This window comes from Morus notabilis, unplaced genomic scaffold (assembly GCF_000414095.1).
Source record: "Morus notabilis unplaced genomic scaffold, ASM41409v2 Scaffold257, whole genome shotgun sequence".
NCBI lineage: Eukaryota > Viridiplantae > Streptophyta > Magnoliopsida > Rosales > Moraceae > Morus > Morus notabilis.
In genome coordinates, this window is record NW_010356831.1 from 179,814 (window position 1) to 200,569 (window position 20,756).

At 30.1% G+C, this 20,756-nt stretch overlaps 1 protein-coding gene across 1 annotated transcript; it reads right to left on the reverse strand.

The window, feature by feature from the left end:
- Positions 1–16,410: 16,410 nt before the first annotated feature.
- LOC21393434 (palmitoyl-acyl carrier protein thioesterase, chloroplastic) lies at positions 16,411–18,687 on the reverse strand. Its single transcript, XM_024161978.1, has 6 exons — positions 18,295–18,687; positions 18,018–18,151; positions 17,786–17,899; positions 17,356–17,533; positions 17,156–17,224; positions 16,411–16,668 (listed from the first exon to the last, which is right to left on the reverse strand). The coding sequence occupies exons 1-6, from the start codon at positions 18,685–18,687 to the stop codon at positions 16,411–16,413; spliced, it is 1,146 nt and encodes a 381-aa protein (XP_024017746.1).
- Between the last annotated feature and the right edge of the window lie 2,069 nt (positions 18,688–20,756).

Below are 20,756 nucleotides of genomic sequence, written 5' to 3' on the forward strand. Positions count from 1 at the left end.
GAGCTGGGCGCGTGTTAAAAAACTATGATCATCATCTATATATATATATATATATATATATATATATATATGTTAGGAAGATTCCTTTGTGCACCCACTTGAGCTCCATAAAAATCTCATCCACTCTTGCAACCAAACTACTCCAAAGACAAAGGAGAAGACAATGCTCCATACAATGCTATCAAATCAAAACAATCCAAAATATTCAAGTAACTAAAGTCGTGTGGGATTAATATTCATATTATTATAACATTGTTACCCAATAAGGTAGTTAATTATATACACATATCTTATAGTGATCAAGTGAGTGGAAGTTAGCTCCTTTTAGGAACTTGGAAGTGAAAATTCGACAAAAAAAGGAGAGTTCCTTTGGTGGTTAGGAAATTGGAAACGTGGTTTTCTGATCCCCAAATAATCATTTTCATTTGCTATCAAAGGAGAGACCAAGATAAGAAATTATTGGAAGTGAAACAAAATTTTTAGCTGCCAATCTTGAGAAGGATAAGGTCCCCCTTTTCTCTCTCCTAAGTATGTGAAGCACACACTATTGTATCTCCTTGTTGCTTCCCTTTTGTCTTTTCTTTCTTTCCATTTTTCTTAGTTGTCACATACCCATTAAAAAAAAAAAAAAAAAAAAAAAAAAAAAACAAAAAAAAAAAAAAAAAAAAAAAAAAAAAAAAACACACAGAAGATGTCAAAGAACCAAATTCAGTGTAAGTAATTTCTTCGTCTTTTTTTTCACCAACTTATTTATGGTAAAAATAATTTTGTTCGAGTTCTTCAGTACCCTACCTTAAAATACACCGATATTTCTATGAATTGAAAAATATTGGGGACAAAAGCACAAAAACGGGTTGGGGAAAAAAAAGTCAAAATGTCAATTCGACCTAGAGCCTAAAAAATCTCTTTGCAGCTATGATTTCTCTTTTTGATCATTAATCTTAAGTTTTTATTTTCTTGATAAAAAGATAATTAGCTAAGTATAGTTATGCTTGATATTATCAAGTTAGGAAGATGGATAAGTACTTGGTAAACAAGTTAATTCAAAACGTTCACAATGACAACAAAAAAAAAAAAAAGGAAGGATCAAGGATTTATGTAGGAAGAAACTATAAGATGGGAAAATTTGAATTAAAATGAACCCGTACTTTTTTAACCTTAAAATCTATTTTAACAATCGTCTTAAATCGCATCTGTGGACGATAAATTTTCAATAAAATTATGAGAGCTCTATAGTACTTCAAGTACAATAATATTCTTGTGCATCAAAAGAGCGTGAAATATAACAATATAAAATTCCAGAATAAAATATTGTTGCGAGTTAAGGCATTAAATAAGAATGATTAGCATCCCAAAGGCATCACATGATTTGTGTTGGGGGTTATTCTTCATCATTTTGTACTAACTAGCAATAATTAGTTGTTAATTAATCGATCGAATATATATATATACGGAAGAAACTATTTGAATAATATAAAAGGGACATGGCTTGGACAACTTCTTGTGTTAGCCCAAAAAATTTGGCATTTTCCCAATACTCCGTATGTTTAACTTAAATTAAAAAAAACAAAGCAGAAGCTCAAGTTACGTAAATGAATAAGATGGATATATTCCGAGGAGTCTCGAAAACGTTGAAAATGGTCTTTGAAAACACCTCTTCCACAACTATATTGGCTCTTGGATTTTGACTCGCCTCAATTATAAAATCTAACACATCCAAACAAAGAAAGGTTAAAAAAAAAAAAAAAAAAAAAAAAAAAATTCTTAGCGCCAAACTTATCTCCCCAAAAGTCATATGAATTATGAGTTACATCATATAATTAATTAAACAAGTAAATCTATAAACTATGAATGCTTTTATAGCTAAGAAGTCTCTCCATTTTTTTTTCCTTATGAAACAAGTATCAAATGTTTAAACCCAATAATGAATTGCACATGGGAAAAAGATCGATTACACTCCTCGTCGCAATTCTTCTTCTACTTTTCTCTCTTTATTCTATTGTCAATCTTTATTTATTGATTGATTGTAACATCACAATTCTTTTTGTTTACCCTACCTATAAATTCGATAAATCCTAATGTGTCTACCCGAAATTCCCTTAAAAAGCAAATAGATTATGTTTTTCATCCGGGCTAAAATTAAAATACTACTTAGCATCTTACATAAAGTGTACCGTGTATTTGGGCTTTTATTGAATAAAATCACGCATGTAGTACTACTTAGTATATCATTAACAAACAAACAAAAAAAAAAGCCAATTTAATAAAAATATATCGTTACAATTGAAAAAAAAGGGAAACTTTTGATAAAAGTCTATCGTTTTGGAAAAGAGAAAATTTTATGTTGTCGGGAGAAAACTTTTTTGAAATTGTGTGAAGAAATATGATAACTTGTGAATTTTAAATTGAAAGTTGCAAACGTTGAACGTTACAGTTAACATAAGTTACAATAAATTTGTTAATTTTAAAAGAAACGGCGACTTGTGAATTTTACTTTAAAACTTGAAAATTTAAGGCTCGTTTAGTTCGTTGATTCGAATTTTTAATTCGGGTTAAGATGTGATTTTATGTGAGAGCTTTTTACTGTAGTAAAAAAGTTAGATGTGACTGTTTCTGAAATCTTTTTACTATAGTAAAATTTAAATTATAAACTCAAATCGATAAAATAAATGAGACTTTAAATAATAAAATTATAATAAATTTATGAATCAACACAGTACCGTGAAACACACCATAGACAGCATAGAATGAAGCTCAAAAAATATATCTCATAGATAAATAATCTATTAAAAAAAATTTAGGAAAAAAGAGCCCGTGAATTGAATTTGGATGGAACTATTGGATAACCTTGTACGAGTAACTTCTTTTTAACTCAAAGTCATGTTATCTTACGACTAGGTTACGTATAGCAACTTTAGAAAGTCGAATAGATAGAGATGAGCAGGGCTAATGTGGGTTAATTTTAGCTCTATTTATTTTATTAATTTAAGTTTTATTATAATAAAAAAAATTTATATATAAGCACATTTAAGTTTTTTATTATAATAAAATATTCTCATATAAAATTATATCTTAACTTAAAACAATAATTAAAGTCTTGTTTATTTTGTTGATTCGAGTTTAGAATTTGAATTTTGCTACAGTAAAAAGCTCTCTCAAACAATCACATCTAACTTTTTTACTACAGTAAAAAACTCTCATATAAAATTATATTTTAACTCAAATTAAAAACTCAAATCACAAACTAAACAGACTTTAAGGCCCCGTTCATTTCGCTGATTCGAGTTTAGAATTCGAGTTTTGCTACAGTAAAAAGCTCTCACAAACAATCAAATCTAACTTTTTTGCTACAGTAAAAAGCTCTCACATAAAATCACATCTCAACTCGAATTAAAAACTCGAATCAGCGAACTAAACGGGCCCGAGTGAGTTTTTATCTTTTCTCGATAGAAATACTCTTTTTTTTTTTCCCTCTCTTTTGCCAGTAGAGCAACTGTACAATCACCGTCTACCAAAATGGGGGCCCCACCTATTACGTTGCCCTATAATTCCCAATATCACTTTATTCACTGCCAAAATATTTTTTACCAGATCATCTTTTGAGAGAGAGAGAGAAAAAGAAAGGAGTCTGCTAAATTCGGTGTCAGACTGAGACAGAAAGAGAGATATTGTGGAGGTGGAGAAAAAGGGCAAGAAGTGATGGGGCTAGGGAAGTGATGGTAAAGCTCGAATTTTTATGTCTTTAATATTCCATCAAACAAATAAATTAAACAATTGAAATAGAATTTTATCTATTCATCAATTATAAAATAAAAATGTTGACATTATTTTTTTTTGTCACATTTTTTATCACATTCTATATTTATCATTTAACACGTAAATTTTAGTAATAATATAATATGATATAAAAAAATACTAGTATTACTTTTTATGTCATTTTTTATATTTATTATTTCACTCATAGACTCTATTAACATAATATATTATTATTTAAATAAAATATGAGATAGTAAAATTTACGTATCAAATAATGAATATAAAAAGTGACAAAAAAAATAAAAAGAATAATGTTAACTTTTCTCATTATAAAAGGGAACTTCTATTCTATTAGTAAAGTCTTAAACCGTTAACTATTCAATGGTTTAATTTATGAGTGTTTATGTTAGAAATTTAAAAGACAATACAAAATTATTTTCAAACATAGACCAAACTGTTCAGAAATTAAAAATTAAACCAACACCTAAAACATTAGTTCTTAATGATAGATAAAAATAACAATTCATATGGTAAAATTCTCCATTAATAACATGAATTCAAAATAATGGCCATATCGTTTAGCTGTTAGATCCCATTAAAATTATATTAAATTTCAGAAAACATAACAATAAGGGACTTAATAAAAAACTTGATTGTTCACTACTGTACATTACTTATAACTTATCTTTCATACCCCTTATAAATTTCTTCTTTAAACGTCATCTACTAGTCAAAACCTATAAAATATCAGTATTGTTTAGGGTTTGTTTTTTTATCATTTCCAAATGACCGATCCTACTAAAATTATACCCATTTCAAAATTTCTTCTTTCAATGTTATCCGCTAGTCCAAAAACTAACAAATATTAGTATTTGTTAGGGTTTTTTAGTGATCATTTGCGAATGACGATCCTACTGTATCACCTATAGAGGTAGAAGGTATGATATATGACATTTATTTGATATAACAACGTTAAAAATATGTAACATTGATATGTGATAAATATATATATTTTTTATTGTTGCATCTTATACATCCATTACTATATAGAAAAAAAAAATATCATATGAGTACTCCCTCTATTTTTACGTGTTATAAAGATAGATCTTTCATGAAGGACCACTCCCTCCCCGTTGTGAGCTCAACAACCATGCCCTACAGGCGTTCTTTAGGTGCCACTTACTAGTTAAATTGGCGTTAAGAGTTTTTAGATTTGATTAAATAGTTTCCCAAGGATAGGATATTAGGATTAAAATAAAAACAAACCTTATCATAATGTGTAAATTTGATACTTCGCTCGTTAAACAATCAATTTTTTAAACAGTTTTTGATCATCAATGCATGAGTCACCTAAATGCTACTGTTAAAATTTCGGACACATCAATGACGAAAATACTAAAGTTGTAATTTATAATAATTAACTCGCTGAGAGTTTTGTGTCATTTTAAGTTTTAAGGAGTAAAGTGATATAATTCCTATTTTTAAAGGGAACTCTAAAAGTAAGAAGTAATCTCAACATTATTTTCTTTAAAAAATTAAAAATTTAATATAATTTCCCCTTTAAAATTAGACAGTTGTTTTGAATTAAAAAAATATATTTTTAGGAGTTTTGAATTCAACTACATATTATTTATCATTGTGAATTTTTTAAATTTGAGGGATGAATATTAAAAAAAAAAAAAATTCTTTTCTCCTTTAGATGCGAAATCAGAGAGGAGAGTTTGAGAAAAGATAGCGATGATAAAAGCACTTTTAGAAGTCGCCGCAAATTCAGTTGCCGAACTTTTTCTTAAACTTCATCAAAATCCGGATCTCTCGGATGACCAGATTCAGTCGTGTTTGTTTTGGTTCTCACGCGCTTGGAATTTGGGAAGCCGAGAGTGGGCTTATGAATAAGAGCTGAACAAGGCGTGACGTCAGCAGATAAACAGTAGAAACTAGTAGAAGTACAATGATTACTATCCCTATTCTCATATTGCGTCATTTTATGCTTTGCTTGATGCTTTCGCACGTACCCTAGTTTGGTTTTAATTCTCCTCCTTGCTTGGTTTTTTAAGGTAAAACAAATAATGCACATTTTTTTTTTACTGTTAGATCTAAATCAAAACCACACGGAACTTTTGCAGGGTCTAGTAGTATTGGAGAGTGTTTGATCTGGTGCGCGTTTAGTTAGTGAATTCATGTTGTTTCATAATTTATTATAATATTTTTAAAAAAAATATATGTAAATTGAGAATAGTTATGAATCATAATTTTTAATCCATCAACCAAACGTCTACTATACGGAGGGTTTTGATGGGATTGAATTTAAAGGAGATTGCGAGTTAAATTTTATATTGTATTAAAAAAACCCGAAATAAAAGAATAAAGAAATAATAATATTTGATATAAATATAACCACTTAGTGTATATTTGGTTCATGAATTTAAAATTATAATTCAGAATTATTTTCAGTTTACGTGTATTTTTTATGAGATAAAATATTATAACGAATTACGAACTATAATTCGAATCATGACACAAATTCTCATACCAAACACGTTATTAAAAACTGAGCTATATTATTGTACATTTTTAAATGTCGTCTTATAAATATATATGTATATATATATATATTCATTTACGTTTGTCCTTGCTTTACTTTTGGGGTTTTATCGTTTTCTTTTTGTATATTCTTCCTTTCTCACTTTTTTATAAAGTTATGTGTACGTTTTGCCTGTTGTTGGCCCTTCAGCTTATATTCAAGGTGGATGACATATACCATTGGAAAATTATTGCTACTTGCAACTTATGTTTAGGCTAGAACCATTTTTTCCACCAAACTAATAGCGTACGAGCTTCAAAAAGGTGAAGTTAATTAAACACACTTATATATTTATGGTGCTTATTAATTACTTTTAATTATTAGAATTGTTCTTACATGTTGTATCAGTATTACTTAATTTGAAGTATTATTGTGCTTTATTTTTTCAATAAAAATTTTCGATTCTAATTGAAGCCGCGAGCTGACATGGAAGCTAGAAGCATGAAGAATGAAAAAATAAAAAAATAAAAAAACACCACTCAAGATGGCAAAAAATATTATTTGTGTCACTTCATTTAAAAAATAAACATTGTCAGTTAAATTAATAAAGAGAAATAAAACGCTATAATGACATATAATTATTTATAATGACAAAAATAATATAGAAAAATGCATAATTTATCATGGTCTTGTGTATGCCTATTATTTATGTCATTCTAGATAAATAGGTGCATCATATCCTTTTGTTTCTTATTTATTAATTGAATGACAATATTTATTTTTTAGTAGATTGACATAAACATTATGTTTTTATCATCTTGAGTGGTATTTTTAATTTTTTTTTTAAATAATAAGCCTGCATAAACATACTTTTTTCTTGAAAAATTGCTAACTTCTTAAAGTACTTAAAATGTTTGGATTCTTATATGTCAATTATTGTTATTTTGTTACCCAGTAAATTATATTTGCAAGTTGTCTTCTTTAATTAGCTAAAATAGTAAATTATGAAATGATCTGATTGTAAAAAAAAAAAAAAAAAAAAAAGTGATCCCAGAAAGTTTTTTTTAGCTAAAATAGTAAATTATGAAATGATCTGTTGCTTAAATTCTCTAATAATTATTTTTTAAGGGCTGAAAGTTTAATCCCAAATAATCCATAAATAATAGAGGCGATGTAAGAAAGAGAAAGGAAAGAATATATGGCTTGTGGGATTTCCTAACTTGATAAAAAGTATATAGGTTCTAAAATAAAATAAAATAAAAAGGTAATTTTTCCTTTCCACTCGAAAATTACCCCAAGACTGTACCTCTACGTACGAGATTTTATTGAGGACAATATGCATGCGCATGCGTTTCAACATCAAAACAGAGACAAATCTGATCATCAAAAAGGGGGTACATCAGGAAATCAATATCAAACTATTTAGAAGGACTATCGAGAATTATTGATGGGGGTAAGAAAAAACATTTTGTTAACAAGAGAGTTTTTAATAGTTAAGTTCTATTGAATTTCGTTAATTTGTAATTATATTTTTCTTAATCATACAAGGCTCTGATGGAATTCAACAATACATGTGTTTTATCTTTCTTTTCTTTTTCTAAGAATTCTACGCTAATGATATGAAAAAAAAAAAAAAAAAAAAAACCTAAGACTAGGGCTTTTTTTTTTTTTTTTTTTTTTTTTCCCTATTAGATCTAGCCTAAGAAACATACATTATTTATAGCAGATCTATCTTAAAGATACATTATTTATAGCAGATATATCTTAAAGAGATATTTGTTTTAGGCTGACCCATAAGTATATATTTAATTTGGCACTTGAACTCTTAATTTTGACATGCATTTGGCTATCTGAACATCTATTTGTAAGTAGTTTTGATATTTGAGACTAAACCGACGAAGAATTTCTTGAAAATTTTTAGTTATTATAAAATAAGAATGTGATTATCTTTGTTAATTTTAAAATTCATACATTAATCTTATTAATGCCAGAGATCAAAACTGTTATAATTTAAAATTCATATAATGACTGAGATCTTTTTTTATAGACTGCTCTATCAGTAGAATCAGTTTTTAACTGTCAAATTTAATTAAAATCACATTATATTAAAAATGAAAAAATATACAAATAAAAATATTTATGATATAAATCTAACGATTGAAAAATAAAATACTACTGATAATTTTTTTTTTCAATTCAATCAGTGAAACTCCCTAATGATTTACTAAAATTAAAGTTTAAATACCAAAATGAAAATACACATTTGTGTTTTGCTTGTCCAAATCCCACACGACGAGGTTCTGGGCTTCTTTCTCAATCTGAAAGGGGAAGTAGATTCTCTGGTGGCTGGCGCAGCCAAAAAGCCAATGTTTGCAGACTCAGTTTACCTCAGCCTGACGTCAACGGAATATTCCAACAAACCACCTCACCTCACTCAAGCGCGTGACTTGCACTCTCTCTTTTGTCTTTTAGCGGACGCATATCCCTCGAGTGTTTTACCGTGTACAGTGGATTGGTAGTGGGCCTCACATGATGGGTCCCAATTATTTACCGCCTCAACCGCACGTGACCTCCAAATTACTTTTCTAGTTTTCTTTAAAAAAAAAGAACAACACAGTTTTATTTTGAATTATTTTTATAAATATCTCAATATGCCCCTTAACTTTTTTAAAATAGTTCAAAACACGTTCTAATTTATAAAAAGAACAGATCAAAATATTCTTTTAATGCACTTCCGTCTGTTAACAGAATTGCTGACTTGGCCTGTCATTAAAGCTTTAAAAAAGAATTTTTAAACACAAACCATAATTAGTAATTAAAAAACCAATTAGCCTTAAAATAATGTAAAAAATCAAATAAAACTAAAAATATTTGATGGAATTTGAACTCCTATCCCAAAATCTATCATCTTGGAGGGGAAGGGTGTCTATACGTTGTCATTTAGAAGGTTAAATAATTTCATTTTTTATAATGAATAATAACTTCATTTTTTTGTAATTGGACTCTCTAAAATTTAGCTAGAAAAGATAAAATACTAGTTGAGATTTTGGTATTTAGAATGATAATTGTGTCCTTCCCTTATGATTTGTCTAATTTTTTGTTGCATTTGAATATAATAAACAACTTGAATTTTTAAAGGTTCGTTTGGTACGAGAATTTAAAGCAGAGTGATTCTAATCATGATTCTATAATCAGAATTATAATTCATAATTTTAGATTCATATCATGGTTTCAGAATAGAGGTAGTTTTAGAATCATGAGTGATTCTGATTTAAAACATCACATCAGATTCTGAATCATGATTCAGAATTATCCAAACTAAATACTAATTATAAATTATAATTCAAAATCACTATAAATAAATACTGATTATGAATTAAGATACAGAATCATAATTCTGAATCTATTTATCAAACGCCTCTTTTCTCACGTTTGGTTTATGAATTAGAATCATAAGATTATAACTATTTTTAATTTACGTGTATTTTTTATGAGAAAAAATACTATAATAAACTATGAATTATGATTCGAATCAGAGTATAAATTCCCTTATCAAATACTTAGGTGAATGAGTCGACCTAGGTGACAGACTATTTTTTAATATTTATAGATTGTCCTTGTTTACTTTTAAACCGTTAATAGATTATAATTCAAAAAATTCTCCTGCTTGCTTTCCTGAAAAAAAAAAAAAAAAAGAATCTCTTGCTTGCCACGTGCACGCACGTAGAATTCCATGGTGGATATACTGTGGCAGATCTATATTGGGCCTTTCGAGAGTTGTGTCGCTAGCGTGCCACGTAGCCTTTAATGTACAGCAGATTTTTTTTATCCTCAATTTTAAGTTTTGATATAAAAAAGTCTGTTATTTTCAATGCGTTGGAGATTGTTCTTGTAAATCTTAAATTCATATCAAATTTTTTTTTTTGGGGTTAATAAGCTTTCATAATTCATATCAAATTTTGTACCTTTACTCTTTTGACTCTTAGATTAAAAAATTCACTATTTTTTTAGTTCATTGATAAATTTATAACCAAACATATATTAACACATTTACATCTTACAAGTGAGTTTGAAAATAACAATTAATTCAAATTTTTTTAACTTCCCGCTTAATTAGTATTAACTGCATATTTATCCACAAAATACAAATTGATGAATTCGAAAACTTAACATTCAAAATAACTTAATGCGAATTTAATTAAAATCTAAAAAGAGCATAAAATAATAATAATAGAAAAAACCTTTTGATAAATAAATTTAGAGTAATTGTCAAATATAATCCCTAATCTATTCGGTAGGTGAAAGTTTTAACAGTTAAATTTTCATCTGTTAATAAATTAGTGACTATCTATGTCAATTATCCATAAATTTATGAAGTTAATCTGACGGTGCAGAAGCAAAATCTTATTGGTGTTACAGTGCGGCGTTTTGTGTCAGATTTTTTTATGTTTAGAAAAGATGGGGCCTTTTGGGGGCCACGAGTTTGTGGGGTTGTGACCATCACGTGGTGACACTAATTGGGACTTTGTCCTGTCTTCTTAGCCGGCCTACTCTTGTGGACCATATGATATAATTTTAGAACTTTTTATTTTATTTTATATTTTTTTTTTGGGTTCTTGAATGATAACAAACTTTTTGTACCATCACCGTCTAAGCATTCATGGTATAACAAACCAAGAAAAAAAATATTATTTAAAACAAGATATCTTAGTATAGTAGTAAACTTGAGATCCAAGGTATTTTGGTCAAAAGGAACATTTGTTGCAGTTGAGGTTTATGTCAAAATTTGTGTCATCTGATACTCTGGTTGGAGTTTTTGGAGCTTTCTCTTTCTTGGTGTAAGCGTCTATTAATTGAAGTATGGATGAAGATAAATTGGGATAAGAAAACAAAATGAAAATGATGAAGATAAAAGGATAAAGATGAAGAGATGGTTGGTGTTAGACTTGCAAGAGTTCGTGTTATGGTTCGGATCATAATTTATAATTCGTTACAGTATTTTCTTTCAAAAAACACACGTAAATTGAGAATGATTCTGAATCATAATTTTAAATTCATGAACCAAACATCTACTTATTAACTTTGAATCATTATTTCGAGCACTCTTAAGCCAGATGTTAATACAAATTTTGATAATAAAAAACACTCTCAAAATTCAATGAACTGGTTTAAAAACACTTGCGTGCAGCAAAATGACATGTCCTACTCATAAAACTTTCCAATCATACACACACATTAATATCAATAAGAGCTTTCTTCTGCTGCAAAGTTCTTGTGTATAGGACAAAATTAAGTACATTTATTACTTTAAGCTGTAAATATATATTCTCAAATTTAGTCACTAGAAGAGATTAAATGACGATCTAGACCTTTGAAAGTTAGGTCATTGCTTTTTTCCTTTCAAGTATCAACTGACAAAAAAGCATCAAAACTTTGTTCAAGTTTTTAACCTTGGTCCGATTACTGAAATTTGATTAATATGTTAAAAAAAAAAGCATTTTTTTCTCACAATTTTCGATTGAAATTGTGAAGTGATAATTGGCTCACGTGTAGTTGGTTTAGATGGTTCATATTCAGGTCTAGAATCTGTTAAAGTTGAGCTGATCTGATCTAGAAGTAAATAATAATGAACCAAAGTTAGGCACAAGGGAATTATCTATATCGATCTTAAGTGGACGTTTAATTTATGAGTTTAGAATTATAATTTTAAATTATTCTTAATTTATGTGTATTTTTTATAAAAAAAAAAATTATAATAATGCACGAATTATAATTTAAATTATGATATAAATTTTTATTCTAAACGCGCATAAATTTAAATATATATATATATAAAAGTTACCTTTTATTCCACTCTAGTAGTAATTGCAGGATCAAAGATTGATTTCCTGGCCATTTCTAGTGGTTTTCCTTTTATACATTCGTAATGATGTTCCTCGCCTAATTACCAACACATAAACAGTCATGATTGAGACTTGTTACACTTGTATGTCTGCTGTGATGTCATAATAAATAGCATATTATAAATAATTGAAATAAAACTAAATTGCACCTCTTAGAACGGGCATCTTTTGATGGGAAGAATGATTAGAAGAGATTACTTTGTAACTATTTGACTGATATTTTATGTACCAAAAAGTACTTATATCGCTTTCAATATTTATAATAATAGCAAAAGATCATTAAAAAAAATCCTTTTAGCATTTCTTAATGAGAGTTCTACAAAGAGTGTTTTTTAATGTTGGATTCTGATTTAATTAAATTTCATATCTGTATTAGGTTGTGTCAGTTTTGCATATTTCTTAAAATTTAACATTCAGAAATATAAATTACCAATAAAATGATTCTATGTAATTAGAAAAAAAAAAAGCAAGCATTTTGGATCCAGAATAATGGGCATTAAACAGTGTAACAAGAGTGGTCACGAAAACTAACAACTATAAAATAGGTTTAAATCATGACTAGTATATATGTTTTGTCATAATCGATAAAAACATCACAGAACTCGGAGAAAACGATATTGAGACTCAATTCAATTATAATCATTCTGGGTCACATGTCTTCTTCAACTGTCATCGAATATTGGAATGCAATGTATTGGACTTATATGCAGGCTGCGATATATATGATATATTGTTATATTCTTGTCCGTGGCTTTTCCTATACGATGAGAATTTTTTTCATCAAACTAGTTGATTACGTTTACGAATTCAGAATTATAATTTAAAATTATTTTTAATTTACGTGTATTTTTTATAAAAAAATACTGTAACGAGTCACGCATTATAATTCAAATTATAGCATAAATCTTCGTATCAAACACATTTTTAATGAACGGGTAAAACGTTGTCCGTGAATACGGGGTGTGGCCATGTAAAAGTGGAATAAAGGACATAATAATGGCGGGTCATATTCTTATTTTGCCCTTCCCTTCTCTTGGCTTAATTAGCTAGGTCAAAAGTGTTTTGTGTAGTACTTTTTTTTTTTTTTTTTGGTTGCGAGAAAAGGAAAGTAAGACAATGAATATTGACGAAAAGTAGTACCATCTCAAGCATGAACGCGATGATCACAATTCAGAAGGAATAAGAGTAAAAAGAAGGCCAAATACAAAGAAGACGGAGTTTGAGAGAGGTTTTTATTAGGTTTTTACTTCATAAACACACGTGAAATGATGAAAAACAATAATACTATTAGAAGATGCTCTTTTACGTAATGACACTAGTGCGTTTAGTTATTGGACTCATTTTTGTCCGGCCGACGCCGTCATTCTTTCTAAATTCTCTCTCCTTTGATCCCTAATTCATTGAACTGTGAATTTTTGACCACTTAAAACTCGTTTAAGTGATTAGGTACCGAGTTTATGCTTGTATCGTCCATTATGATTCGAATTTTGATGGTTTTATTTTTTGATATTAAAGTGAGAATTATAGATTCCACAACGTGTGTGTGCATATATATATATATAAGGCAGTCGCAGTGAGGCAAATTTTCATGGCGTTGATGATGAAACAGCTAAGAAATGTACATAGGAACTTTCCTCCGTCAGAAAAGGGCAAAGGGTACAACACTCTTTGATCTTGTCTGAGACAAGGACACAGTATACCCTAAAAGTCTGAGTATTATTATTATGTAGGGACATACCTAAAATCATACAATAGCTGATTTATTGAGTTCAAACCGATCAGCATTTTTGCATTAATTTCTTCTTCTTTTATATCTTAGGAATGCCATGTCTTTTTCTAAGATTAATTAGAAGACTTAAACTTACTCCAAGTCTATTGGCCTATACACACAATTAGTTTGTCTGAATAGCTAGGTCGTTATTAAGTATGATGGGGAAAAATTTATATGGCTAGAACTTATTGAAACATGCCATAAATATATTAACAATCATATAGTTAAGTATATACATTTATGTGTGTGTGTGCATATATATATATATATATATATATATATATATATATATATATAATCTAGTTTAGTACTTCTTTTTTCCTCTCTCTTTTTCCGGGTAGCTTGATAAGTGCAGCAATGGTTTTATCTTGGGTTTTGACTTGAAAAATAAAGGCCGATTTTGTTTTGTTAGCTCGAATTACAACTCAAATTTAATTTTTTTTATTATAATGTTTTCTCTCATATGAGTTCACTTTTTTAATTCAAGTTCTCAATTTAAACGAGCCAAATGAAGAATATCTCACTTGGTAATATAAAGAAAAATATTTTAGCTTTTTGATTTGAGTTTTCAATTTCAGTTTGTTACAGTAAAAAACTCTCACAAACAATCACATTTATTTTTTTGCTACGATAAAATTTTTTTACAAAAATTTACATATAAACTCAAATTAAAGACTCAAATGAGAGAGCTGAATTGATTATATGTTTTTCAATAGCCTTATAAATTATCTTCCTTAAAAAGTGAAAACTCTACAGTTCTTCCCATTGAATCATTGGATGGACATTAGATCCTATCTTGTTGATGGTAAACTTTTAGATCCTATCTATGTAGTTGTAGTTACGTGACGAAATTGCAAAGGTAAGGGGAGAAGTAGTTGGGTCTCCACCATGTACTATTGTTTCTATACATTATTTTGTCCTTCGTTTGAACAGTGACAGTCATGATTTCAGCAAAAAGAGAGGGAGAACCGTGGAGTTCTGTTTTCATATAAAATGCATATTATTAATTTTTTTTTTCTTCTTCTTCCTTCAAAAAAATGAGTTCTTTACAAATGAGTCAAATTTGATAGTATCACGTGATGCATTTTCAAGTGTTGAAAACGTGATCTATGAAAATCTTGACAATTCAAATTTTTTTTGGATGTTTGATAAAATAACTCAAAAAGTTTAATCGGACAAAGTAATTCGTCCATCGCTAATTAGTGACTGCACAAACAAAAAGTTCCAGTGTAAAGGAAAAAAAAATTATGGAGTCTACTCCTTAACTTCCCTTCAGTTTTGTATTATTTTCCTACAATTATGCCGTTTTATAAGTTAATATTTTCTATAAGAAAGTAAAGCAAATTTTTCAAGAAAATGTTACAAGACTTGTGCTTTAGTCATTCATCTAACGATTTTTATTTTTTTTGAGAAAGAGAAAAATAGGCCAAGACTTGAGATGAATTAAAATTAACAGGTCAATAGTTTACATAAGTTAATAAATAGGCCAAATTATTGTTTTCGTCCATAACTTGTCTGGTTATGAACCATAACTTGACAAGTTATTCACAGTTTTTGTCCATAGCTTATCTGGTTATGAACCATAACTTGACAAGTTATGACCTATTAATTTCTATAACTAAAAATTGGCCTATATACTTTCTTAAACTTTTCATATTGGCCTATTTTTTACTATTTCCGTTTTTTTTGTTTTGGCTAGAATTCCTCTAATGATGTTGCATGGTAGACTTGTAGTTTAGTGATTTAGGCTCATAGCAGATCATAGAGCTCATGTGGGCCATGGCCCTTCTGGCAACTACGGACTTCTTCATTGAACTACAGGCCCAGGATATACTAAACTCATAATGGGCTTGTTGAAAACATTTTGAGTAATATTACAAACACTCTTTAAAACTATACGGATGAGTTATGATTTTTACACTTTATTTTTAATTCATCTTTTTAATTAAATAATTACACTAATAAAAGGGTATTTATTAAGAATAAGAGGTAAAAATTCAGATTCATGCACCTGCTAAATTCTCCATTTTTTTCAAAATATTTTTGAGTGTATTGATTGCTCTTATTTATTGGGGAACCGACACTAGTTTCTATGCCTTTCTTAAATACTTGATTTCATTTATTATCTAATGTTAAACTTGCAGGCTTCTGCTTCTTTTATAACCCCATTTTTTAATGTGATTGGGACTTGATAGACATGAATGAAGAAGTATTTATTCCCCTTATCTAATTTTTTTCATGGCTCATTAATAAAGATTCTACTAAATGTACTGTCAAACAGGAAGTGCATCTAAAAATTTATACATGGCCCTGATGATACAACAACTCAGAAAAAAAAATTGCAAATACCAAACAAAAAAAAAAGTGTAAATCTGAGAGGAGAATAAAAAAAAAAAGTAAAATGAAGAATTAGGCACGTTTGATTTGGTTCATATATATATATATATATATATATATCAATATATATGAGTTTGTTTGGAATGCCATTCTGTTCTTGCCCTTACAATCTCTGCCTTATCAGCTTGCATGCGGAGCATGTGTGTGTATTCAATGTCTGGTCTACGGTTGATTGAGTTATTGTTTGAGTCTTCAAAAGCCACTTTTGGTGTGGGACTTGTCAAGGATTCAAGAAGATTTGATTGCCTACATTCTCTTCTGTACTCAAGAGTCATGCTTGTGAGATCATAATGTTCCAACACAATCATTGGCACACTCTGCATTGGCATATCTAAGATGGTTAGCTTTGTATATAAAAGCATCGTTTTTTGTGCTCATTTTGCTGGGCTTTTCACTATTTACAAAAATGAAGTCGGAAAGATAAAAACAAAAAGATGAAGCAAAATCATGTCTTAATGACAACTGATTTAGTACCCAAAAAAAAAAAATGAAGCAAAAAAAGATAAGTTCTAGTACCAAATGTTGACGTGACGATTGATTTCTTCCTATACATAAATATATTTAGTAATTTATAAATGACAATTCCCTTATCACGTCACTTGATACAAGAAAAATGATAAATCATTTGGAATTCGATTGTTATATCCTTCTCTAAGGCTATCCATTTTTGTGCTCATTTTGTTGGGTTTTTCTTTTTTCTTTTTTTCTTTTTACAAACCAAAAGCAAACCGCGAAAATAGCAAAATCATGTTATTTTGTGCTTAATTCTGTAAGAATTTAAAGCTATTGAAATTTGAGAAGTACCTCCAGAATCCAACCAATGTATTTTACATTGTTTACGTGCTGATTAGCATCCATATCACTCCATCTTGGCTGATGTTGCAATTGCAATGAAACAATTCAGTCAATGGCATGAATATATATTCAGCGAAATATATAAATATGAGCGCGCGCACACACGCAAAGTTTTAATAGTTTCATCTATATATATACACACTACTTACTGCTAAACCAGTCCGGATTCTCTCGGCAGTTTCATCAGTGAGTTTGTCAATCTTTTCATTGTCATTCTTTTCTGTGGCAATTGCTGCTCTGCGCAGGTAAAATGGTGCAACTTCTTCTCTCACTTGTTCAGGAATCTTGGACAATCTTCTTGTTTCTCTATTCATGATCACCCAAGTGCTACAAGAACGTCATGCATGTTGAACAATTAAGCAACAAAAAACGCGTGCTATTACTTTGTAGTTATAAATCATCGGATAAATGTGCTAAAAACTCATAAAAAAAAAGAAAAAAAAAACGTTACTAGTACTATGTAGTTGTTAATCATCGAATCCTCGTACGATTTTGCTAAATTTTCGTACTATTCTATTTGATCTGATATGATTCTCATTATAGTAACATTAAGAAAAAAAAAAAAAAAATTTGTTTTACCTTGTTGCTCTAGTTATGATTTCTCTAGTATGGTAGTCTCGGATTATCCAGTCTCTTCGCATTCCATTTTTCCCTTGTGCATCCACCCAAGTATCAATCTCAACTACATCTCCCCTGTCACACACATTCAAATTCTACTTCTATATCAACACTGAAGAAGACAATTTTTTTTTTTTTTTTTTTTTAAAAATGCATGCTAAAAGTTTCTTATAGGGTATATAAAATAACATACCAACAACTATATCTCTGTACTTGAATATGGATACGTGTGACAACCCAAATAAGTTTCCGGAGGCTCATCTCACGGGTGGCTCCGAAGCCATTCCCGGCGAGGCCAGAGCTTGCCACATGATTCAGAGCTGTTTCCTGCACATTCATTGCTTTTTAATTAGAAGTAACATTTTTTTTTTTTCAATGAGATCCATTGTGGATATATTTTGATATTAAGTTATGATATGATACTAATTGTGGGTGTAACGTTTAATGATAAAAAAACATAGCATATATACCTGAAGCAAATTCAGTAGGGTTTCCATGGTAGCAGTTTTATCAGGTCCAGTTTCATAGGACCTGATAATAAAGGTCTGTCTGTAAACAAACCTGTCCTCCACAAATTGTCCAAGCAAATATGCATGTATAGGTGTATCTATACTTCCATCTTTCAAAATCTCATTCTTTTTGTTGCCTATTACTAATGGGGATTTATCTCCCACATTAATCCCATTCACCTTCTTTTCATTGATGCTGTCCACACTATGTGGAGTACTCCTACCAATTGCCATCACCGAAAGGCGTCGCTGTTTCAACTCGATTGCGGCATTGTTCTTCTCATCCTTGATCAACAGATTTCTTGGACTGTTGAGTAATCTTACACTAGCTATTATTGATGCCATTGACGCCATTGCAAAGTGTTACATTTGGTTTATAATGACATGGATTAAAGAAAATTCCCAACAAAACTTAATGTGAAAATGAATCAAGGTCTAGTGAAAGCTTCTAGCTCATGTTGCTTTGTTGAATTAAAGAAAATATTTGTTAAACGTTAGTGGTTGTAACCACCAAATAAAGAGAAGATTCAATTAGAGAGTTTTTTAAGGCAAATAATGGAGGAAAGTGAAAATTTTCTTTGGAAAAAGTTTTGGGGAATTTGTTTATTAGAGGACAATAGATTTGCAGCTCAACCACTTCTAATGGGTGGGGGAGAAAGGAGGATGTCAGCAATTTTAGCTGGTTTACACGCCAATGGAGAGAAATGTAGTTGCCTTATTTGCAAGATTAAAAAACAAGACAGTTGTTAATTATAGGGTCATTTGGATTATTGTATGGTGGTCACCACCACTCGGTTTCAGTGCCATGTTTGCTGGGAAATATGGACATTCTAAAAATAGCGTGTACGTTTAAGATATCGTTGAAGAAAATTATAGGATTTACTAAAACTAAATGATGGAACTATAATTGGTAATACTAATTTATCTTTTGACAACTTTTAAGTTTAAGAGCTTTCACATCTTGCCATCAAGTCCCTACAAATTGGGAAGTAGGATGCACAAGTGAGAAGTGACAGATAAGAAACTAAGTAGAAAGTGTTTTTACTGTTAATGAGGAATATTGTGGAAGTTAAACATTATATGACGAACCCGAATTTGTCAAAACATTATATTGTGGAAGTTCGGTTACAACACTTGAAACACACCACCAGGACACAAATTTGAAACTCAAAAACACACGGTTGACTGATGTGAATGTTTGTGTTATCTTATGACAAGGATTATTGTTTGAATTTTGGATTAGTCTCATTTAAGTTGTTTTGTAAGAATTTCTATTAAAATCATGTCCAAAAAAAGAGATTAAGTGTGGTAATGTGGTTTTTATCCATTTAGTTTTAACAGACATTCAAATATAAAAATCACGTGACTACATTACTCTTTTTTTTCTATCTGTTTTTAACAAAAATTCCAATATAAGGGGTTAAGTGGGAACAATTTAAAATTTACGGACAAAGTGAGAGTTTTTAAAGTTCGGGACAAACTAAGAATTAACCTTGTCGGGGTCCGGTAGATTCGGAGAGTCAACGTGTCGGGGGTTTGACATGTGTAAGCATGCGGTTTGCCAGAAGCGGATCCAACGTGGCCGAGCTTCGAAGTAGATGATGATGGCGGGACCTCTGGCGAAGAAGTGGGGTCGGTTAGGCCGAAGGACGCGTGTCCTAGGACCTTCTTTGTTGTCAAAATGACGAAAATACCCTGCAAAATATGTTAGAGAATCCGCAAACACAAATGAAAGAACTTTGGAGATGAAGAATGGTGGGCGGTGCGACTAAGTAGTTGATGGAGGTAGAGAAGAGGAGGCCGAAGGTGCCTTGGTAGAGCAGTGCTTTGGAGACAAGCGTGAGCTACTCCAGGAGCGAAGATGGTGATTCAAGTGGTGGATAAGGCTTGGAAGAGAGTGAGAGTGAAGTGAGTGAGGTGGATAAGGCTTTGGTGAAAAGATCTCCAAAAGCAGCGCATGTTGCTCTGGGAATGAGAACGATGCTCGAAGCACTTGCTTCAACAGTGAGCAAAAGTGACCCTAAAAATGAAGACTTGAACGTTGCTGGAAAATGTATGAAGAAACTTTCGAAGAGTTTTAAGTTGGTGTGGAAATGCATCGAAAAGTGTTTTAGAAAAGTTTTCAAGGCTGTCAACACTTGGATGCTTTGATGATCTTGAAGAACACCAAGTCTCTGTAGCAAGAGACTAGAGAAGTCTGAAAGAAGGAAGAGAGAGAGAGAGAGAGAGTAATTTGAAGAGGAGGAAGATAGTGACTGGTGATGATGGATTCACCTTATGAAGGAGAGAGGGGCTCAAAGGTTTCATGTTTTCTTCTTCCGGAATGAGGAAGATGAGGGTACTTATAGGTAAAGATGGTAAGATTTTGGCGGCAGCTCCGGAGGTTCGTATGGTGTGTTCTGACGGACGCCTGCACAAGCAAT